The sequence below is a fragment of the Chelmon rostratus genome, chromosome 1, assembly GCF_017976325.1.
Source record: "Chelmon rostratus isolate fCheRos1 chromosome 1, fCheRos1.pri, whole genome shotgun sequence".
Lineage (NCBI taxonomy): Eukaryota > Metazoa > Chordata > Actinopteri > Chaetodontiformes > Chaetodontidae > Chelmon > Chelmon rostratus.
The window spans coordinates 3506343-3530756 of NC_055658.1; the positions used below are offsets into that span (position 1 = coordinate 3506343).

The window sequence follows — 24414 nt, forward strand, 5'->3', positions numbered from 1 at the left end:
CATTATATATTCAGTTTCAAGAAATTGTAAGAATCAGAATTGACATCTGCTTCAGTGCTTCTGAAACTGAATGAACATTGTTTCTAACTCACTGGCTCCTATTTATGGACTGATAATGGTGGTTTATTGTTACATTGTTTGGTGCAAGTAAGTCACCAGAAAGTTTAGAGAGAAAGAAAATGTATTTTCTACAATACTGAGGTATGGAACTTTAGGAATCTTATGCTCCGTGTACAAAGATTCATGTCACTATAATTCAGGAAACACATAAAGAGGGACATAAGAGATAGTAACTTAAGACCATAATACATGACAGTCACTCAATATATTAATAATGATACGATTTTATTATATTTATATGCCATGTGTAAAATTAACAAATGCAAGTATGTATTGTTAATTTCAATTTTATTTCAGCAAATGACAATGATAATTGCTATTTAATCTGCTTTTTCTTTATCTGATTTACAAGTGGGTTTACATACAGATTCAAAAGGGGGGAAACAAATTGGTCAGTACTGCCTCCAACAAATCAACAATAGTAGCTAAGAAAGACAGTGTCAGATACTGCAGCAAACAATTCCCAAATCTTACACACAAACCTGTCCATCATTACATACTCAGTATGGCACCTTGTCAACTAGCATACAAACCTGAGGACTGCTGTACCCCCTCCACAACAGATTCATCCGAAAGGACAGTGTCACCAAGCAACAGACATTATAGCTGGTGGGATCCATATAGAGTAAACTGAAAACCAGGCCTTATGGTACAAGCACACTGAAGCATGCAAACACATGCTGCGGTTCTGACCATGTCGATCCACTGGTGAGAAGTCCAGAAATAAACTAATACATGAAATTGAGTCCATAGAGCGATGGAGACAAACCTGGTGTTATTAAAAAGAAGCACTGCTGAAGTATGAGGAATAGGATCTTTTGAGAAATACGACATTGTTTGCACCTACAAAGGACTAGATTTAAGAGGTTATTTGTCATTTCTTCAAAGCCCAACTGGGATGGCTGAAGGATTGAGGATCATGCGAGATGCTGCACAATTAATTACGAACTGAATTAACTGAAGTTCCCTCAGTCAAAATCTGACAGGATGAAAAGATGCTCTGTTCTAAAACATTCATCAGTTTTTAACGGGAACGACTTCCTGTGAGGCCAAAGTTTGCATGTGCTTCCATTTGTCTGGTCTTCAGTTTGGGTGGTCCCATCCTAAGCCGTCCTGAAGAACAGCAGAGTTATTGATTATTCAGGGCTGGAAACTAGCTCGTATTTAACACCACTACTAGATTCTGCTGCTTTTATACACTCAGCTAATACATTCACTTCTCAGTATGGAAAGACGTGAAATGAGGGGTTGATGGCTCAGTGGATACACCTACGACACTCTACTAGTGACAGTAAAATGATACAGGTTAAAGACAAATTGGTCAAGTAGGACTTCATAAAGGAATGGTGGCTAAGAGTTGTGCAGCATTGCTTGCACAGACTTGAATGACACCTCCAACCTGTTGCAGAAAACGATTCTGCTCGTGAGGGACAGTGTTGATGCAGAAAAATTAATAAGAATAAAATGAAAGAGTGAGTTCTTTTAGCTCTTCTGGACATTTATTTTTATTCCTGGCCTACAGAATGGGATTGTGTGTGTTCGTGTGTGTGTGTGTGTGTGTGCAGTTATATTCATAATATTGTGAAATATCTATGGATGGACTCACATCCTTCCAACCTGCAATAGTTTTAAAGGACCAGGCCCTCATAGGCAGGTCCCTCAGACTCGGGGGATTCTCTCTGCAGGCGAAGATGCTCCAGTGTGTTGTGGAAGTGTTTGTTGATCTGCTCCGTTTCCTCACTCGCCTCCAAGTTGGGAAGATCTTCTCTGATCTTTTGGATCAGCTGGTTTAATACTTGGACAGTCACCTGGATGGGTGGAGATGTGGACAGTGGACAGTGTAAGGGTTCCTTTTATGGACTATATACAGACCATATGGAGGCAGCTGTAAGTGTGTTTTGAAGGTTAAAAACAATGATGCTGCTCTCAAATGAGTACAACACGTAAGAATTCCATCAAAAGACAAAGTAAACTATAAAAATCTAAATATTTAAAGTCTCTGTCAGTCTGACAGTTCCTCACAGCAATGCCTGGAACAGCCATCTTAACCATTTAGAAATCTGACATTTAAGGTGGCCTACCGCATCGTTTTCCCTCTCATAGAAGCAGACGTATCTGTTGAGGATTTCAATGAAAAGCTGGACTTGCAGCGATGGGTCCATGCACTGGTTGGCAATCTTCAGAGCTTTCTTTAGACACTCCATCACCCGCTTACCATCACGGATCTAAAGATGCAACATCAGGAGTTAGCAGTGACAGCTGAGGAAACAGATTCAACTGCCCCAAAAATGCTTCTTAAAAACTAAATACATGCACTTGAATTTGCCGTGTTCACAGAGACATCGAATGATGTGCCACAGAGCATAATTCTTCATCCCCACGTGCACCATTTTAAACTGTTTTGCAAACCATGACACCTTGACTGTGGCAAACTGTTGGGTGCCTATGCTCCCACCATGACTTACCAGCTCCATCTGATGTGAATGGCATTTACTCACAGTGAGTATACTGCTGGTACTCACAGCACATTTAGTTTCCTGCGTTGATGTAATGAGTTTTCCAAATAGAAGCATGTTTGAAAAAGTGTGAAAAACCCCAAAACAAACCGACTGAAACACACCTCTTCACCATTTTTGTCAGTGCTGCGACCTGACCAAAAGAGATGGGCGCAGATACTGACGGCTCGGCACTGGTCGGGCTTCTTCAGCAGCTTGGAGGCAGCCAGTGCACACTGAGTCCTCAGCGGCTCGTGGTTTTCCTCGCTGAAACACCGCATTCGCTCAAAGGTGCCAATGATCAGTGTGATGGCTGCCAACTGGGCTTTGGAGTCGCTGATCTCATCCTCATACAGAGAGAAGGCCTGGTGAGGGGGATGTAGTGGGAAGCAGGAGAAGAAATGGGAAAGGTGTGGTAGGCGGGCGAGGAGGGAAAGAAGAACACGAAGGAGACATAGGATGTGAAAAGGAGAAAGCTAGAGGTTTGGTCATTGGTATCATCTCCTAAATCTAGAGCAGGGGTCGGCAACTCGCGGCTCCAGAGCCGCATGTGGCTCTTTCATCCCTCTGATGCGGCTCCCGAAAATAATTAATGAGCATTTAACTGAAAAGTATTTTATTTTAGTTAGTTCGTTTTGAAACAAATCGCTCGCGCTCACAAATGACAGTTTACAATCCTGCGTATACGATGCAGGTGACGGCGCACAGCGCTGATGTGCAGACGCTCTGCACTGAGGTTCAGGAGCAGAAATCACATTAACCACGTTTGATTAATATTTTAATTGCCTATTATTGAGCATATATTCATATTTTTTCATTGTTCAGTGAAATAGTCCTCTTATTATTCAGGTTGACAGCTGACTGCACGCAGAGAGTGGACGGTATTTTTACCTTGCTGCCGGTGGAGAAGTTAAGTTTGGTGTTTTTTTCAGAAATGCAAGAAGGACTCCAATAGACATTGAGAATTTTACTTGAAAGTACCTTCAACCCAACGTCTTTTTGTCGGACTTCAAAATGTTATTGTTGCACGCAGAAATGTCATTTTGTTTTCTCTGCAGTTGTTCAGTTATTTCATAAATGCAGCACATTATCGTTTGTTTGTACATAGTATAAAGGCAAAAAAAAAAAACATTATATGCAGCGTTATTTTATTTGACATGTCAAAGGGGTTCCCAGTGTTTTCTTTACTGTGGGAAACGGGTCCAAATGGCTCTTTGAGTGGTAAAGGTTGCCGACCCCTGATCTAGAGCAACAGCAACTGCTTTCCCCCTTAAGATGACATTTACGATTTTACCTCAGGTCACTTTCAAACCTGTTCTTTGGTTAGTTTGGTCTGGACCTTTCACTATATAGCCAGTGTAAGCTTGAATGCTCAAGAGATTCAAAGAACTGAGAGTTTTAACAAACATCCTACCTGTGACATGAACTCATATGCAACAGTCTCGTGGTTCTCAAAGCCAATCTCCCCTGCAGCCAGCGCCCCTTGCAGGAAGAGCCGAAGAGGCAGCTCAGCGAGCTCGGCCTTGATAAGTGCACTGATAGTCTGGTGAGCGAAGGAAAAGATCTTCTGGCACTTCTTTTCCCACTTATCATCCTGATGGAAGACAAATTGCACAATATTTAATAATAGGCAAGACTACAAATGCAGCATGTGACAAGTGTTGAAAGAGCATGTCTGCACACCAGTGAGGAGTTTTCCTTGTATCTGAACGCCAGCTGGTAGGCAGCAAACACCAGAGGAGGGAGTGTGTAGCGGATCCTTTGGTTTCCCCCTGCACCAAAGTGTTTCCGGGCTGTGTTCAGAATCTGAAAACACAGAACGTTGACTTCAATGAACAAAAGCGCTAACAGCAAAGACATTGTGGCCAAACACATGAAAGACATGACCTTTTTAAATCCGGTAACATTTTGAAAACATGCTGTGATTTCACACTTTCAGTTTCTATTCATTTCTGTACAGTATAAATCTAAATCAATGGACATGTGTAATCCATCATGGTACACATCAAGTCTGAACTGGCCAAGGAGGGAAAAATACTTTACAAAGTAAATGATACAGCACAATTTCTAAAATAGTCAGCAGTAATATAAAGCACAGCAGCAGCAGGATAGTATGTAGTATATCTAGAACAAGCGACAAATGTGTAAAATGTCTGTGCTGAGAATGCTGAAGACAGAACCCACAAGGTACTGCTGATCAGGATCTTCAGAGTGGAGCAGATGGATAAAACGACCAACAAGGCTCTGCTCCTCAGCAAAGTCTTCAGGGTCGGGATCATCAGCGGGTTGGTCTGGCTGGTCCTGTATCAGCGTGGATACCAAATTCAAGATGGCGTCCACCTGGAGAAACCAGAGAGAGAGGGAGCAGTTTTCACTTGATGTCACTTTGCAACAAAATGTCTTTCTGCTTTGGGCTGAGTGAGTGAAGAAAATTGAAGAAGGACTCAGTAGCCGTCTCTTTTTCAGTGACACGCAAACACCAGCCAAACTGACCACGGAGTCAGTGTAGGACGTGGTAAAAGGAGGACACAGTCTGATACATCCATCTAGTGTTCCTGGGGTGCTATCAAAGGGTAACATCTGACACTACTTCAAAAACTCTAAACCTACACCACTTATCTGTGCAGGTGCTCCCATTAACTGCACGAGTCAAGCCTACAACCTGGCTTAAGGTCATTACTAAGAAATGACATTCACATTGAACAACTGTGGAGTGCCAATTTATATCCACTGCCAATGCTCAGTGGCAGTGAAGGGCGGGTGGTGTATGGCTGTGTAGACCGTCTAACTTAGATGACTGTCACAAACCCAGAATTAATGTGGCTTTTTTTCCCCAGCTGTACCTATGACCTTTCCCTAACCTTAACCAAGTGTTTAATTGGCCTAACTTTGCTCACTTTGGCAGTTCTGTAACTGGCACAGATACAGTAGAAATAAACATTGAATGTTGAAGTGTTCACAGCAAGAGTAATCAGGATTTTGTGGAATTGTCCAATATCGATGTTGTCTGGGGATGGAGTTGGTACCACATTCACCATTCCTTTTGTTGAAAAGGTTAGTGTGCATATGAGGTAGCTAGGGATCTGACCTGCTCTTGTGCCACAATGGTGGTATTGTAGTCCAGCGTGTTGCTCAGCACGTAGCAACTCATGCTCTTGCGCGACTCGTAGTCAAAGTACTCGAAGAGCGGCGGGAAGTGCTTGAGCTGCAGCACCGTCAGGATGTTGTTGTAGGTATCCACTGGGATCTTCAAAAGCCGGGTGAGTTCCTTTGACACTGCGCTGCTGGTTGCTATGCTACAGGAGGAAAGGAAAGGGTTAAAGTGTTATTTCTTTGGAGACTGAATTTGTATCTCACCTCCTTTCTAGTGTTGTTCTGAAAATGTCAAGTTCTTAAAGTTGAGGGTTAGTTTTATGTTTTAAAATAACCACTAGCTTGGAAACTGCATCTCTACTGTCTGACATTTCTTAAGCCTGACAGCTTGGAGGGATTACTGAAAAATGTTGAATAATGGCCAAATCTCCACTAACTGCTAAACTCACTCCCTTGAACACACAGATAATGCTGCAGGCTTCTCATGACCGTTCAGCACAGACCAAATCCACTGAATTCCTTAAACTGCAGTGTGTTGGGACTTGGAGGACTTACTGTTCCAAGTTGAGCTTGTTGAATATCTCCACAGTACCCTCCAGGACCTTATCTACATAGTCCACACGATCAGGGTAGCATTTCATGGCCAAATTGATGAGAGAGACTTGAAGAGATACCACGTCCTCTGATGGCATGTCCTGTCGAGACTGAAGGAGGAATCATAGAGTGAAAACACGAGCAACGTTTGTTTCAAACTCGAAGTCAGCACAGTTCGGGAGGGATAGCCTGTTTAGAATGGATGATGAATCTAATTTTCAGAGGATTTAAGTTTCTCTTTTGTCCTGCACCACAGAATGGTTCATGTGACAGTGTTTCATTTTATGTTGGATCTAAAACAGTTTTGCTGATGTGTAATAAAACAAGCTTGAAGTCTGTTTCCACACTGATGTGTGTTTCCTAACCATCACCTTGCCTTACTGTGGAGGGCAACAGTATGGGAGGGTGGAGGGAAACACTACTTAAGGGGGGAACAGACTGTGATAGAAGACGGTGACAGACGAGAGAGGGCGGAGAAAACAGCTGTAAACATTGATTTTGTATTTTTATGCTTGTTGAACAGGTGTTTGAAAAATTAGTCCTAATGCCTTTTTACCCACATTGGCTTTATTGCACGTATGGTAACTAGCATGGTTGCCATATAAACTTGAATAAAGTTAAAGCTTTCATTCTCTCCACCAGAGCTCAGGCCTGCCCTCATGCAGAGACAGAGAAAGACAGAGACAAATCACAACAGAATTTCAGCTCAGCTAATAGTAGTTCAACCTGCCACAGGTGCTCCTGATCCAGATTTACAAAGCAATCATCAATACTTGCACACCTTCAAAGTCTGGCAGGCACTGCAGAGCAACATACATCAAACCAACCAGGCATCTGAACAGTTCCTCTCCACATGCTGAAACACTCATAACAGTCTAATCAGTCATATAACCAATGTATTGTCACAAAACAACCCCTGTACTAATCCTGTAACACTACAACGTCTGATGATATACTACAGTTTAACATAAATGTTGTTGCATAAAGCTATCATTTTCAAGTGGAAATCTAAGCAGAGGACATAGAGGTGTGTACTTGCATGCACAGTGTATGGTGTAAACCCCCTATACAATATTCATTCCAGCACTTTAACATACTTGGCCAGTACAGCTGATTCACATTAATGTGACTGCATTCAATTTATACATAAACCATGTAAGAAGTGTTTGGCAGAGGACATCATGTCGTGCCTTAAATTGGAGAAAATTAGATACTCACTTCAACAATCTAAAAAGAAGTTCCAGAAGACATGGGGTCCCTTTCTAGAAGCATTCCAGAACCTGTAATGACTTGGCCCTTGAATACAGCTCAACTTTTTACACTTTTTACTCTCTGATTACATATGGTAATACAATGATCTGATACAGTGACTAGTGAACTGGCAGTGACAGGGGAGGGATTTATTTATTGTTATTTTATTTTATGTTATTCTTATATATGTTATTTGTGCGTGCCGTGATTGATGTACACCTTGATTCATTTTCTGTCTTTGTAACACCTATGTAGTGCTGCACATTTATTATATCGACAAAACTTCAATAAAAAAGATCTTGAATTAAAAAAAAGTGTTTGGCAACCAGTGAAGCAGGGAGAGAAAAACTATAAACGCACTGCTAATGGGGTTTAAATGACTGATCAGATCAAAGTCACTTGACCTCATCTTGAGAAATAAATCCTGCCTGAATGGGACTTAAAAAAGCATTCTGACTGTGTACAGACTTATAGACCACGTGAACTCAACGTAACTCACTTGAATGACAGTGGCCACTTGCTGAGAGAAGATGTCAAACAGTTTGATCTCAGCTGGAATGCCTGGGCCGTCTTCTCGATGAGCAAACAGAGCAAGTCTGAAAAACAACAACAGATATTCTCACTGGAGAGTCATTTTAATACATTATCTACAGAACCTGGTCCAATTTTATAGAGATACAAAAACTGCAATAAATTGCAGAATCGAATCACAATACTTGAAATACAAATGGATTCAGCACCAAAGTATGGTGAAAATATCAAATAGGGAGATCAGCATATCATTCCAGCCCTATACTATCCACCCTTGAAACCCCAAAAACCTATGACTTACCCTGAGACACCACCCATCTGTCAGCAGTGTGCATAGTCTGGAGTATTACAGATAGTGTCCTTGCTGAGTATCAGCAGTTATAGATATATGTAGTCCACTTTTTTTTTTTTTTTTTTTTTTTGTCTCTGTTGCCCTTTTTCTTCCCACTACTATCACATGCTACTGCAATGCCCAAATTTCCCCGGCTGGGGATAAATTAAGTTTTATCTTATCTTATCTTATAGGGGTGTGTGTGTGTGTCAGTGTTTTTTTTTCTAAGGGGGCCATATTCAAGCTAAAACAGAGCATTAAGTTGATATTGCCGACTACTACCGTGTGTGAGCACTCTGCACTGGATTTCAACTTTAACACAATCCAACACTGCAAAACAGCTTAAAAAACAAAAGCATATTTCAAAGTAACTGAATATATATTTCCATTAGCTTTATTAATTGACAATAAATCAAACCGTACCTGTCAATGAGGGCAATGATGATGTTCTTGACATTGACGTGTTGATGGAGCTCAGCACAGGAACGTAGGAAAGGGTTCAGGGTCTGAAGGTGGAACTCATCTGGGAAAACCTTACAGGACAAGACACGTTCAGTTCAGGGAGTGTGTCTATGAAGCCAGCATAAAGGTTGAAGATTCAAACAACTGACCGTGTTCAATTCAGTCTGGCACTATTCTGGATTCAAGGGCTGGCTGGCACAGAGAGTTTGTCTTCGAATGATTATTTAAATATTATCTCTTAAAATAAAAAAAAAAACGCTTTTTGTACTTTTTTACACTAATGTAAGTATCTTCATTTTAGCAGTGACGGCAACAGCGCAATCTTGTCTACTCTTCTGCTGTAGCCAATCATAGTGATTAATACCCCCTCCATACTGCAGACACATGTCATGCCAGTCCACTCCATGGGCTGGATCCATTCATACCATGCCACTTCAGTTGTCTGCAGTGAAATGTGTACAATTCACTGGTGACCCACAGGATTGCATTGAAAAACATCCATTAATGAGCAGATACGTCTAATTTTCACCTCAGTGTAATGCCAGTATCACTAAATTAATTTCCATCACTTATAAAGTTTCAGCAAGTTCACTAAAGCCCGTCAGCCCCCAACCTGCATCCAACCCTGGTCAAGGGCAGGGCTGTCAAGGGGTGTCGGCTGGTAACCATAAGTACCGTGTGGGACTACTAGAGATGCACCAGTCCAAGCTTTTTTCTCCCAATACTAATTCTGATACTTTAATGGTTGGTATCTCCAGAGTATTGAAATTTTATTAAAATTTAAAAATCTGAATGCATGGAATCAATTTGGATAATTTCTATGTAAAGTAAAACCAGAGACTGTGGCACTACATGACTGAGTGAGCAAAAAATTCAAAAAAAGTGACATTTTTATTTTTTGAAACTTTGACAAAGAAACTATATTTCATGTGGACTGGTCAGGTATTGGCCAATATCAGATAATAAGGTCGCTGTGGAGCAGACTGAATCCCAGGTTTCTACCTGAATGATGCACTCCATTAGATACTCCTGAGCCAACGAGTCTCTGCAGTTCACAACCTGCTCCAGCACTCCAGGAAGAACAATCTGTGGAGAGAAAAGAGGAAAAAGTGTTTCACCAGACAGATGCCAAATTACTCAAATAGCTAACAAAAGCATTCTAATGCTCACAATGTTTGGGCTCCAGAGCAGCATAATGTGAACGATTCAACAGGTTATGCAGGCTTGACAAGACAAACTGCTAATGCACTCTCTGAAAAGAGGCCTCAGCTCCACACAATTTCTAATTCGGAGCGGTCTCGAATAAACACACAGCAGCATTTCTGATGTGGTAATGAATGATGCAAGCAATACATACAATCAAATTAAAACCTAATAGCTGTCATCAGTAATGTAAAATGTGTGTGCTCAACCCATGTGAAAACATGTTTGATGCGGGCATGTGCAGGGTCTTTTTATGTATCATGGCTCTTGGGCTGCTTTGTTTTGTATGCTTGTGAGTAATTATTGTGCGTGGATTTGGTGCCAGATCGGCGATTCTCAATGAGCGGTCTGTGCAGAGCTACTGGAATGCACCCCCTGCCAGTGCGTTCAGTTCAGCAGCCTCTCTGCAGAGGAAAGCTGAGCACACTCTCAGTCCAACAGACTTCCTGCTGCCCTTACCAATCGCACACATTATGTCAGCCACAAAGGATTTGCAATATAATGGATGTAGGAAACAGAAACTACAAACTATAAAGCTATAAACTCAAATAAATCACTCTGAAAATTTAATTCTAATTTTACTTAACCATGAGAGGAAATGAGTGTTAACAGAAGCTAAATTACCACAAAAATGAATAAAATTGGACACAACAGACACACACAAACACACACCTGTTTGTACTTGTCCACATTGACACCCTCCAGCTGGCTGAGGCGAACCAGGTTGGTGCCCACCAGAATCCTGAGTTCTTGTCGTTCCTTTTCTCTCTTCTCTCGGTCTCGGCTGTGACCCTGATGCTGCATTCGAACCCATAACTTGTTCATTTCCGCAAAGTTGAGAAGGACGAAGTCGATGGAGTCATTGATATCACCGGTCATTTCCTCTGATCCCCTGTGGAGCAAAGGCTACAAGTTTAGAACAGGGATCCGCGTCAAAATATCCAAAGCCTAGGTTAAAAAAATGTATGTCTGTCAAACAAGGCATCTAAACTGCAGGTATGGATAAAGCACAGTGGTGCTGTTGCCCAACACGCTGTTTAAACTGGACATAAAAAGAAATGTCCACTTTAGCAGCTGTAGTAACCACTTCAACACCACCAACACTCAAAGAGAAAACGTTTGACTTGCTTACTCTGACTGCTCTCCATCATCTGGCAGTATGTTGCGGGTGCACTGCAACAGGTAGTTTCTGAGGAAGAGGCCCCTGAGTGGGTGCTGGACACCACGACACATCTCCACCAGGTCCTTCAGAATGTCCTTACGAGACTGGGGGAAGGAGCGGACGTACACGACTCCCACGGTGATTAGCAGGTAGCTGTGGAGAGACGGGCAAGGCAAAGAGGCTCTGATAAGAAGGTCATATTTGCCAACACTTACAAAACAAAAATCAGTATCAAGTGTGACATCTATTTACGAGAGGAAGCATGCTGAACTTAATTGGATTGCAGGTGTCATATGTGGGGCAGGCTTAAAGTTGACTCTATATCAGATGATAATCCAATAGCAGCAGTACCCTCCTGTCCTCTCCCAACCGAAAAACATGCTTCTTCTGGAGAAGACAACAGGTACTCTAACGAGAATTAGCTTGTTCAAGCTCCATTCTGTCCCTCCGGCTCTCTGTGATGACCTGTACTGTGTTCTACTGTCTGCAACCAAAGTCAAGATGTAGTTGTTCTCATTTAAACACTGCGTTTGGCGCCGTCCCAGGTGGCAGCCTGTAGCAGCAGCTCCCGTCGTGTTTTTTAAGTTTCGTTTATTTGTCCGTTTGTTCTTTTTTTCGGTTTTCTGATCAATCACAACCTGTTCGTTAGAGTTGTGACAATGTCTGGACTTAAGTTTGCTACCCTTCTCCGTGTTTTTCTTCTACTTTCCCTACTTTTTGTAACTGGGAACTATGCCAACGGCAGTGGTGGCAGCATTGTTTACAGGCGCGAACAGCTGATTGTGCTGTGTAGACCCGTGCTGCTGCCCGGAGACAGACCTGTGGTCCCGCAGGAGTTACGGAGGAGAAGCCGGGGCTGCAGGTCTGGAGTAAAAAGGAGGGAAAAAAGGAGAAGACACAAACCAGTGGTCCCAGCGATAATAACGGGGAACGTGAGGTCTTTGGGGAATAAAACGGACAAGCTGGCAGCGCTGGTGAAGACCGTGAGTGTAGCTTATTTTGCTTCAGTGAAACATGGCTGCACTCGCACATCCCGGACAGCAGCGTTGAGGTCCCAGGATACAGTTTGGTACAGGGAGACAGAGACTTTTCCAAAAGTTTGAAGCAGAAGGGTGGCGGACTTGCACTTTATGTCAGTGAGAGGTGGTGCAACCCCGGACATGTTAGCGTGAAGGAACGTCTCTGCACCCCCGACATTGAACTGCTGGCTGTGGGAATGCGCCCGTATTATTTACCGAGGGAGTTCACGTCCACCATTGCTATCGCTGTTTACATCTCCCCGTCAGCTGATGCAGCGGTTGCCTGTAACCTCATCAGCTCCACCACCGCTAAACTACTGACTGAACACCCGGAATTATTCATGACGGAGTCGATGACGCTGTCATTTACCTGCTGCAACGAGCCCATATGCATATTGATGGTGGAGGAGGCACTGTAAGAATCACATTCTTTGATTTCTCCAGTGCTTTCAACACCATTCAACCTCTGCTATTGGGTGAGAAGCTGCGGGGGATGGGTGTTAACGACGCAGTGATCTCCTGGATTACTGACTACTTGACAGGCTGGCCACAGTTTGTCCGTCTGGGCAGTGGGCTGTCTGATGTGGTGGTCAGTGATACAGGAGCTCCGCAGGGGACTGTGCTTTCTCCCTTCCTCTTCACCTTATACACCACTGACTTTAAGTACAACTCTGAGTCATGTCACCTGCAGAAGTTCTCTGATGACTCAGCTGTTGTCGGGTGTATAAGAGAGGGAGAGGAGGGGGAGTACAGGACACTGATAGACAACTTTGTCGAGTGGTCCGAACAGAACCACCTGAGGCTGAACATCAGCAAGACAAGAGAGATGGTGATCGACTTCAGGAGGAAGAAGACGCCTTCACAGCCACTACGGATCAAAGGGGAGGTGGTGGAGGAGGTGGAGGACTACAAATACCTCGGAGTGGTGATTGACAACAGACTGGACTGGAAATCCAACACAGAGACTGTGTACAAGAAGGGGATGAGCAGACTCTACTTCCTGAGGAAACTGAGATCCTTCAACGTGCAGCAAAATGTTGGAGATCTTCTACCAGTCTGTTGTTGCCAGCACCATCTTCTTTGCTGTTGTTTGTTGGGACAGCAGCATCAGAGCCAGCGACACCAACAGACTTGATAAGATCATCAAGAAGGCTGGCTCTGTACTCGGACTCAGACTTGAGTCTTTTGAGACTGTGGTGGAGAGGAGGACGCTGAATAAACTGCTATCCATCATGGACAATGATCAGCACCCTCTCCATCACACAGTGGACAGACAGCGGAGCACCTTCTCCCACAGGCTGCTACAGCTCTGCTGTCGAAGGGACAGATACAGGAAATCTGTCCTGCCACATGCCATTACACTGTACAACAACAGCTGAAGATAATAATAATAATACAATACTTCTTACCACTACTGTTTGCTTTTGATATTTTATTATTATGTATATAATTTTTTACTGCTTGCTATTTCGATATTTTATTATATACAGTCACGGTACACTTTATTTTCACTGCCATTTGCTTTTGATATTCTTATTTTGATATTCATTTGCATTTGATATTCTTTTTGTGCAATACTTTTACTACTGTTTACTATTTGGCTATTTTTTTATTATTGTTATGTATATAATCTTTTTACTGCTCGCTATTTTTATATTTTTATTATGTATAGTTTGTTCTTTATAGTCTTATTTTCACTTATTTCACTGTGTGTAACGCTGCTGCTGCACAGTCTGTCTGTCTGTCTGTCTGTCTAAATATTTTGTTTCTGTTGTCAGACAATGGCACAAAAGAGGAACTGCCTAGTGTTTTAATCAAAGCTCAAAAATCATACAAGTGGGGGATGTGGATATCAAAATATTATCTTATTATCATGATATTAACTAACACAATCAACACAAATACAGTTGATGACAACAGCTGTGTGAGCGGCTGTGTCAAGACTCAGGATTGTCTTTTTAACTTGACTGCCACACAGCCAGGTAAAGCCCATTAAACTTCCATTAAGTCCAGCTCTCTGTGACCTATATTGTGTTTAAATACGGAACAAAAAACAGAATTCCCGATACAGCTTTATCTCATTTCCATGTTTTTCTGTTTTTGTTGTCAGAAACTGGAGGAAATAAGAAATGAAGAGAAATGGTTTTGGCCACAGCTCATATGAACCATCTGTTAACCAGTAGTGACAGCTGATCACATCTATCCAATACTTTATGGCTGAGACATCAGCTAATGAAGTCAACATATATGCAGGTCAATGACAGCAGCTGAGTGACAGAAAGATGTTAAATGATGGATCACAAAGAAGTTATCGTCTTAATTGTAAGTCATGCTTAATATTTCCATGAGTTCTGACACAGGTTGAAATAGATCACTCTCAAACCAGCCCCTGTATGGTATAAAGTACAGTAAGAGAATTCATTCCTCAGTGTATACGTATAGAATGCTGAGGAGTCTTTGTGACTCTTCTCAGAAATGAGAAGAGCACACTGGATTTTATGAGGTTGAAGCAGAGCTTACTACAGTAACCCTGAGGGGGAGCTCCAGCCAAACCACCGTGGAAAAGCTACCACTGTATGTGGATGGTGCAACATGGAAGTCTGAGAGCCTGGTCTGGAGCTCATAAATGCCATCTTGAAGGGGGGCATACAGCTCCTCTGCCCTCCTCCCACTCAGTGGACTGGACAACAAGCTAATGCACCTGGTATAAAATACAGTGTTGTGACAAGAAACCAAAAGATCAGCTGTTTTCCAAATATCAAACCATGGACAAACAAAGACATCCCCCACAGGAAGAAGACAGTGTCCATGCCAAGAGACAGAGAGGAGCTCCAGGATGTCCACAGGGAGCTTAAGAGGAAATTGAGGGAGGCCAAGAACTGTTCCAGGGGGAGGACAGAGGATAAGGAGAGGCAGAACAATACTGAGGAGGAGGATCATCTTCCTAGTACACAGTGCCTTCAACACCACCCAGCCCCACCTGGAGATGCACTGATGTGGAATTTCAGGTTGGATAAACTGCTGGTACAGTCTCAGTGCCTGATGTTGTTGCACTAATAGATAACAAGCATGGTCGGCGTTGACTCAAGTAAAATACAACTTCATGCCCGTTTCATTCTCCCACACCTGTCCTCTGCTCTGCTGTCTTCTCTTTGCGTGTGTGTGTGTGCAGTCCTGCCCTCGTGCAAACAAGCAGCGACACAAGGAGCAGAGAAGAGGAAAGAAAGGCAAAACCAAGCTTCTAGTAGCATCTCTCTCTCTCTAGTTGGCAGTCAAGGCTCCGCTGCAAGTCCATTATCGGAACAAAAACTTTCGTATTTATCAGCCAATGAAATATCAGCCACCTCCTGTATCCTGTATCCCTAATGACAACTAGGTAGCTACTGTAGTTTTCCCTTCTCTGATTTCACTGTTTAAATTTCTGCCTGATTTTAATTTGTTGTAAATGTAACAGTCTGCGATAGTCAAAGCTTAGTGCACCAGGCTAAACAGTGACAGTGACTATAAGCCCAAAAATCACAACTGCCACTGATGTAAAAGAAAATGTCAAGTCAGCACTTAAATAAATGTTGCCATCAAAACATGCAGAGTAAGTACTGTTTGTGTTTAAAAGCTTTAATGGTTTTTATGGCTTACAACAATATTTTAAAATGGATGGTGTGCAGGTGAAAGTAAAACAGTCTTCACTGTTAAATAATGGTCTGAATACTTTTTGAAGCTCCTTCACGCCTGATGAAAGTTGAGTTAAGGTGATACTCACAGTCTGGGGATGATGTTGCCTGCATACTGGACCAGCTCATAGAGATCTGCCACCTTGCGTCCCTTGGCAAACTCATCAGTCAGATACACTTCTAGGTAGTGGAGTTCATCAGAGATGGCCATATCTGAAGAGACTGTTAGGGACCAGTGCAAACCCACCATGAATTAACCACAAAAACAACTGCTTGCAGCGTATCAACAGCACAGCAGCTTCAGCTTCAGTCCTCCATCAAGGGTCGACAAAGGATGTATTCAGGCACAGCAGTGCATAGGCCACCGACGTCTGCGTAGCATTCAGAACTAACTGCACAATCACTTCAGCTCTGACAGCTGTGTGAGCTCATGTACCAAATATACCCAACCATGCTGCATTCATCTGAATGAGAAAAGGTGCCACCTGGGGTCTCCACAGTTCTGCTAGAGGACTCATGTGGTGCTTACATGAGCAACCACAGAGAAATGTGAAGGGGGAATTGGGACTAATTGTACATATATATGACATAACTGACATAAGCTGGGCCAGGTTGTCCATAATATTTGGCGTGGTCAAAACAGAAGCCCAAGACCCTACTGCAGTAGGAACAGTTTCTACTAGCTTGCTCATGCAATATGTCTCGTTTCTCTTGCAAAAACCCAGCTTGAAAAGAAGGAAAAATTGGGATGCTGTGTAAAACATGAATTAAATTTGGCACGATTTTCTAATCCTTTTTGACATATGCTTAAAGGATAACTTTCGTTTTTTTCAACCTGGACCTTATTTGTAGCATTAAATATGCCCGTGGTGGCATGTTATCAACATCCAGCATCTCTAGACAACTACCTCTGACGTGGATGATGTCATTACCGAACGCCGGGCGCTGCGAGCGGCCAGCCACAACACAGCTAACTCTGCGGTCGGCTACGAATACGCAATAACGAGCCATAGCTGTGCCAAACTACAGCTAAACTAGCCAACCGCTAGCTCAGAGGGGAATAGCACCAGCATATCATAACAAAATATTGGAATATGAACGAGTTTCGCCGCAGATTATGCGTTATATAGAGGCTGCGCATGGATGCCCCGATTACTCGCATTATACGGATATACGCGCCGCTCCTCTGGGGCTAATTTCTTCAAAACGACTCCAAATGCCACCAAAGTTGTCTGGGTGAGTAAATGGTCGTATTTAATGCTACAAATAAAGTCCAGGTTGTAAAAAACGAAAGTTATCCTTTAACTGAAAACATAAAGACCGTATATTTAATATTTTACCACATAAACTTTACTGTTTTTTTGTAAATATTTGGTTATTCTGAACTTGATGCCAGCAACTCATGTCAAACAAGTTATGCATCAAATATGGATGTTGCTGCAAAGAACCCATACATTTTAAATGTGAATGCTTCACACACAGACAAGATCTATACAATCAGCACAGTTTCAAGGTGGGCAGCCAAGATTAGTGTCACCAATTCACTATCTGACAAAATCACAATCTCCCCTTCTATTCCTGAGTTATGGTGTTGAATACTGGCCAGAAAAGTGTTTTTGCAGAACATTATCATGTCAAAGTAAAGTTGACCTTTGACCTTTGGGATGCAACATAACCTTAGTTCATTTTATTTATGAGACATTTGTGTGAAATACTTGACTTAAACCTTGTTTTTTTTTTTAATGTTTTTTCTGGCAGGACTAGTTATTAGACAGTCAAACAGGTTCAGATTTAACAGCAACATTTAGCAGTCCACTGTTACAATATGACATAGCTACGTGAAGTAAGCATTGTATCATTACAAGCTTGTGCTTGTCTTAGTGCCATTTCCAAACAACATCCAACATCTAACCTGCAACAGGAAAGGATACAGAGTTCATAGTAGCTCTTTGGAGAAAGCATGGAGGTCCTCAGCTCACCCAGCATGTTAGACGCATGCTTCAGAGCATCCATCAGCTTGTTCTTGTCCTGCAGACCGCACAACAGAATCAAACTATGAACATGCAAAATAATCACAACCAAAACATTTCTATATTTAAAAAAAAAAAAGGAATACCTGTTAAATCACATGTACTGTGTACACGTTGCACACCACTTTAGATGTAGGGCAACTCTTTATCTTTGAAACTTTAGTTTAAAATTTACTAATTTAGTTAATGTTAATATGTATGACATATGAAATGGTGGAAAGTGTTTCCTGAGTATAGAACTTCATTAAGAAACCCATCCAACACACAGAAAGTATCTATCTCTGCGTGGTATGGCTCAACTCGCCTTCACACCCCTTTGGTGCCAGGCACTCTTCCCAATTTCATTAAGCACTGCAGCTGGTACCCCCTCAATGTAGGCGGGATTCTTCAGCTGATCATAATAGTGATGTAGAGTGAAAATACTGTGACATCATCTTCAACATAGCACAAACACACAGGAAAAACGGAGAATATCTTTTCCATTTAAAGTTTTGTTGGCTGCCAGATCTTAAAATCTGGGTCAAGTGAATATAAACACTGTGGTTGCCATCAGTGCGAAGGATGCACAAGTGACGATTTTAGCGATGATTCTCACTGACCAATCAGTAGTAAGCAGTGCTTTCAGTCCCCTGTTTAGTATCACCCCATCTCGCCTGGAACCCCAACCGAGGTGACACCAAAAACAGAAGCAGATACCAGAAACAATCCACAACTTCTGACAGTGGAAAACCTGTCTGTGGAACTCTGAAGGGATGAACAGCATTCTTACAATAAAATTTTCCTCATATGTGCCTCATCCTTTCAAAAACTTAGACCCATCCAGTCAGCCACATGCCCTATATGAAAGCTCCTGTATTCACTATGTGTTTCCATTATGTATTCAGGTTTGTATGAACAAAGACGCTGTATATTTGTTATCATGAAGATGCTACAGTCATGGCATTATTGTGTCCATGTCTCTTCATTTTTGATTGCAGGGAACCATGCAATCCATTGTTCATATTTGTGTTTGTTCATTCACTAATACATATCAATTCTCCCTGGACATGTACAGTAAGTAAGTTTTATGGTAGATTTCAGCAAAGTTCTGACAGCATGGTGGCATAGGATCGGATTTTCCGTGGTGTCTGGCTGGGGTATTAGGCAGTCTGACAACCCTGACACTGAAATATTGCAGCTTGTGGATTTCATTGCATCCAAGGACATTTGCATAAAGTTAAGCCTTTCTCAGCTTTTCCCTGTAGTGCCTCTGAGAGCCTTTTCAATCTACGTAGCTCACAGAGCAGCACCGGGCTGCAAAGCCAGGTCCCGTTCACAATGAATAGCAGCCTATGACACCCCATGCTTTTGAGGCTGTTTATGTGAATGGTCTTCCTTGAGTCTGAGCCCAATACTAAACTGTGTTTTGAAGGAGGGATTTGGAGTGGTAAGTGGTCCAGGGGTTGGTCGTGAGCACAGTTGCTAGTACACCAATAGTATGAACAAATGCTGCTTCCTAAAGGTATCCTGGTAATCAGACTGAATGTGCATTTTGTTTCACTTCAGTAAGGAATATGAATCACTATTTAATCACTGAGATGTGGGCAGTGATTCAGTGGTCTGCAACCAGCTCTCTCAAAGGGGAAAATACCCTTAAATTAAATCAGAACTTGGTACAACAAGGTATTTTTCACACTGAGCCCTTTAATGCATGATGAGGAATCAGCTTTCCTAAAGAAAAGTTGTATGTGGAATTGAAAATGTGTACTCAAGATGGCACCTCAAGGGGTCCTTTAGGCTGGTCATCTCATCACAAGGGGTGCAGTACACAGAACAGTGGTGAGAAGCAGTGGTTTAAACAATTATCGCAACCATAATGATATTTTTAACAAACTGAAGTCATCCTACCAAACATCGCTTCATCTGGAAGGACTGGACCTTGACAGCCTGCACAGCTTCATCGAGAAGCTTCTCCTGCTCATCCTGGGGAGACTGTTGTGTGGTTGGCTGTAAAAACAGGACAATGGTGACACAACATATTTCAACCTTTGCTTGATCTACTAGCAATTACTCACATAATTCTGCAGAATAAATCAGGAAAGTCATTTCACAATTGAGATGTGATGATTTACCGAATCTCGCAATAGAAATATGGCTCGATACCACTGTGGGACTGTGACGCAATTTATCTTTTAACATGACGTCACATGGTTATTTATCTCTCATTATTGAAAAAAAAAAAACTGTATTGTTTTTGTTTGAACAGCAAAAATAAACCTAATGAGAAAATGAGACTGAAGATGCTCCATCGACTTTTAGAGCTGATGTTTGGCAGCAATTCGTTTTTCCCATTTCAAGAACTGAGAATGGCGACGATGCTCAACTACACTACAAGAAGCACATCAAACATGAGAAGCCATTTGGCACATCGCCACCCGGAAAAGCTCAAATCACAACAAAGCTTCAGCCAGGCCAATGGAGCCTGAAAGAAGCATCTGGACCTCTGTTTCCCCGGACCAGTCCGAGAGCCGAAGAAACACCAGGATGCATCAGTGAATAAATATATGAACGATGGACTTCTGAGGTTAGTAAACACGCTGGAACCAAAGGCCACACTTTAGTGTGACAGTGACAGCAGCTCTGTACCAAGAGAAAAAGACTAAAGTGACACAGAGCCTCAAAGAAGCAGAGTCCATCTCAATAACCTCTGATGGGTGGACTTCACCAGCTCCTCAGAGCTACGTTACAGTCACAGCTCGTGTTATGAGCAGAGAATGGGAAATGAAAAGTTTTGTCCTACAGACGGAACGTCTTTTCCAATCACACACTGGACTCAACACAGCTGAGCTTTAGAAATCTGCAGTTTTGGAGTTGGGAGCTCCACATGAGGGACAACAATCATCATGGTAATGCTGTCGTTACAGACAATGCACAAAATATGGACGTAGCTGTGAGAGAGGACAACTGTCTCCACCCATAAAGTGTTTTGCACACACTTTAAACCTTACATCATAAGTGGGTTTGATCGTAGGACGCCCCGCCTGCTTGGTTGAGTGAGGCGTGTAGCGGCATCTTTTCACTGTAGTTTGACTACCACGGCTGACCTGACAACCAAACAGAGACCATTAAACTCACCAGTACATAAACTGATCATGGGCGTGGTGACCTGATGGAACAGCTCTTTAATTATTTTAGAAAAGGACTGCTGCTGTCTGCTGCATTGTTTTTGTTTTGAAATTGTAGATGGTTCAATCATTCAATCACTGCCAAAGACAGTTCATGACAATTTTAGGTCATGGCCGGTTACTTCTATTTTATTTTATGAAAGAAGGAAAGCACTAAAAACTAATTTGATATCTATAAAAAATGCTGTGCACATTCAGTTTTTTCTCTTTTTTAATATTGTATCATGGACATCTTAATCAAGGTATTATCATATCAAGTTTTTAAAAAGCATTGCCCTGTAATGCAATGCTATTAACATTTTTGAAATGGAAAATACTGTATTCATCTAGTTTAAATTTCTTAAAAGTTGACTTTGCCCCAAGGGACTGAACTACAAAAAACAAAATGTTGGCAGGACCTCAACAACATCACATTACCTGGTTATTTTCAAGGAGCAATAAAATATGCTTCACATTTCACAAACTTACTGTGTTTAAAAGGTTAAAGGCCAACAATACTTTCCAATGTTTTGATTCAATGTATAAAATTAGTGTTGGGACAGATGTTTCAACCAGTAATGTTTAATGCCCGTCATCTCATCCAAAGCCTTTATGTGCTTGAACAGTGACCAGGCCTGTGTAAAACTGGTGTCAGGTGTTTCATTATAGCATAGTGACCCTGTTAGCTGATGACTTTTAGCTGACTGCATCTGTGCTTGTTGTAGAGGACACGTAGCTGTCCTCGTGAATGCCTCTTTATTTTTTCATTACAGTGTCAATGTATATCTGATTCGTGTCACACTCTAACACTTAGAGCACTTCTCATTTCTCTACTTTGAGCCTCCTCTCTCCTCCGTCCTGCCTGCAACATGGGAAACTATCTCAGCCAGCCATCTTGAGGAATGTCTCAATTTCAAGGAAAGAGGAGTGAAGGAAGACGAGGCTTGCTGGAGAAGCTGTGAGCGAGGATGCACAGGTGGAACCTTTGTGGAAGTCTTTTTGGCACCCAGGACATATAAAAAAGGACATGACATGGAGCTGGAATATACACACCATGCCGGGAGCAAGCCTCTACAAACAGTGTTAGGCTATAACAAAACAAGAGACAGATGACGCAACTGTGCCATACTATCCCATGAATGTCTCATGAATGTGGGAGGGATTAGGACTCAAGGAAAGGTGGCAAGGAAAGCAATCAAACTGAAAAATGTGAAGAAGGGTCAGTTGTGTTTTGAACATTGCTTTTTGTTATGGGACGGGATGAAAACAGGAAGAGACCACGCTGCTCTTCCTGTGAATGTCTATCGCTAATGAAACCTCTTAATAAACCTATACTTGGGGCCTATTTGAGTTAACGTCCCACGCAGAGGAACTACTCAGCCCTTCTATGCATTAATTTAACTGAAAACTCATGACATTGTGGGAAAATAAGTGAAAGGCAGGAGACTGTTCCAGTGCACCATCACCACAATATGGTGCTGCAGACGTAGCATAAAACAACACAGAGCAAACATCTCTTACATACAGGAGGCATCCAGATCAACTTATGACCACACTGTCCACTTAAGACCATTTCAGTATTTCACTGATTATCAGAAAGCAACAAAGCAGCTGTTTAACAGACTTGTTTCTAAAATCAGATAACTACATCTGGTGGTAGCCTTAAGGCTATGTAGGCTACTTACACTACATGTGTAATATTTCACACTATGTACACAGTTTAGTCTAGATCAGGCATGTCAAACTCAGTCCATAAAGGGCCGTGTGGCTGCAGGTTTTCATTCCAACCAAGGAGGAGCACACCTGGCTGGAATCAATTAATCAGCTGATCTCAGTCTTCAGCTGATAACTAAGTGATTCCTTGATGTCGATTGGTTGGCCTGGTGTGCTCCTCCTTGGTTGGAACAAAAACCTGCAGCCACACGGCCCTTAATGGACTGAGTTTGACATGCTTGGTCTAGATATTAAATCGTCATTTGCAGCACAAGAGTGCAGATGATCAGTTCAGGAAAACCCACACAAAATGGAGCAACTTGATCTCTTAATGTCATTAACATATTCGGTAACAACAAGCACCGCTCAGTGAATGAGCATTGGTCCGTGTCACGGTTCCTCAAACAGGACTCCAAAGTCAAATCTGGCATGTTTGCACACTGAAGTGAAAAACGACACAAAGAGGCATTCACGAGAACAGCTACGTATTATCTTCCCCTTTTCAATAGCTGTCGTAATCAACGTTACGCCAACCAGACACACTCAGCTGAAAGTCTCCAGTTAGCAGGGTCACTCGTTAAACCGAAGCAGCTGAACCCTGGCTGTTCATACCGAGCCCCCAACTTCGCTTCTCAGGTGCACTTCCCATGGGAGCGCTATCAAACCCCGTGTAACTCATCTAAATGTTGGCGTGTGGCGCATGCATGTTCGCTCGAAATATATCCGTGAACATGTATGAAATAAGAATGTTCTGGCCTTTTGGGAGTCTGGGCATAACACTGGTGCAAACCAGCTAATACAATTCCTTCTTGTTTACACCGGACGAGTTCGAGCCACAACATTTAGCTTCAGCGAAATATGACACAGCAAAGCGGAAGAGCAGGCTAACAACAGCTAGCGGTAGTTGTCACAACGTCACCTGTTTTGTACCAGAAATGTGCCAGAAATTATATCTACTGGCTCAACACATAACGTGGTGTATCAGGACGTGAAGAGTGTCTTATAGATAGCTAGAATCGAATAAATGAAGTAAAACACTTAACTACTCGCCTGCAATCAGTTGGTAGCTTGTTAGCCTAGCTAGCCGCTGTCTAACGTTGCCTCAGAAGCGTTAGGCCATAGTACCACTCGCGTACAAGTCTGATTTTAGATCAGTTTAACGTAGACACTTGCGATTGCACTGACAGAGGCTGGACACATGCGGGTATCCGAATGAAAGATGCAAATGCACAGAACAATGCTGTATTTAGAAAAGTGCTTACCATGATTATTATTAGATGTGTATCAGATCAGTCGGAGAGGCTGGCCTGTCATGTGACTCACATTAATGCTGCCTTCACGGTCTGCAGTCAGTTCGCACATCACAGGACAGGCGTGGTCAGTGCTCCACCACTCGGTGCTGGAGGTTACTTGGACAACATTGATGCAACGCAGAGTCAGATGTGACCATATGAGCAGTAACACATACTCTAACAGATAGTCCTAAACATAAATTGCCTACAAAAGATGATGACAAATAAAACAGAAGTTATCGCACTTCATGTAAAAAGGGGGGCAATGTTTGTCGAGCAGCATATTTTATTATCTACACTACAA

General features: G+C 42.3%; 1 protein-coding gene across 3 annotated transcripts; it reads right to left on the reverse strand.

The window, feature by feature from the left end:
* Positions 1 to 334: 334 nt before the first annotated feature.
* On the reverse strand, positions 335 to 24153 carry vps35 (VPS35 retromer complex component). 3 transcript variants are annotated; one of them, XM_041938949.1, is made up of 18 exons: positions 24081 to 24153; positions 19850 to 19948; positions 17864 to 17960; positions 16022 to 16145; positions 11213 to 11395; positions 10753 to 10972; positions 9880 to 9963; positions 8839 to 8948; positions 8053 to 8149; positions 6264 to 6412; positions 5704 to 5911; positions 4800 to 4955; positions 4299 to 4421; positions 4030 to 4209; positions 2741 to 2980; positions 2202 to 2345; positions 1738 to 1928; positions 335 to 1233 (listed from the first exon to the last, which is right to left on the reverse strand). In XM_041938949.1, exons 1-17 carry the CDS (start codon positions 24081 to 24083, stop codon positions 1749 to 1751), a joined length of 2397 nt encoding a protein of 798 aa, XP_041794883.1. In that variant the 5' UTR covers positions 24084 to 24153; the 3' UTR covers positions 335 to 1233; positions 1738 to 1748. The 3 variants fall into 3 exon arrangements, with proteins under 3 accessions (XP_041794883.1, XP_041794874.1, XP_041794866.1); XM_041938940.1 differs by having other exon boundaries at positions 1727 to 1928; XM_041938932.1 differs by having other exon boundaries at positions 335 to 1928.
* Positions 24154 to 24414: the final 261 nt, after the last annotated feature.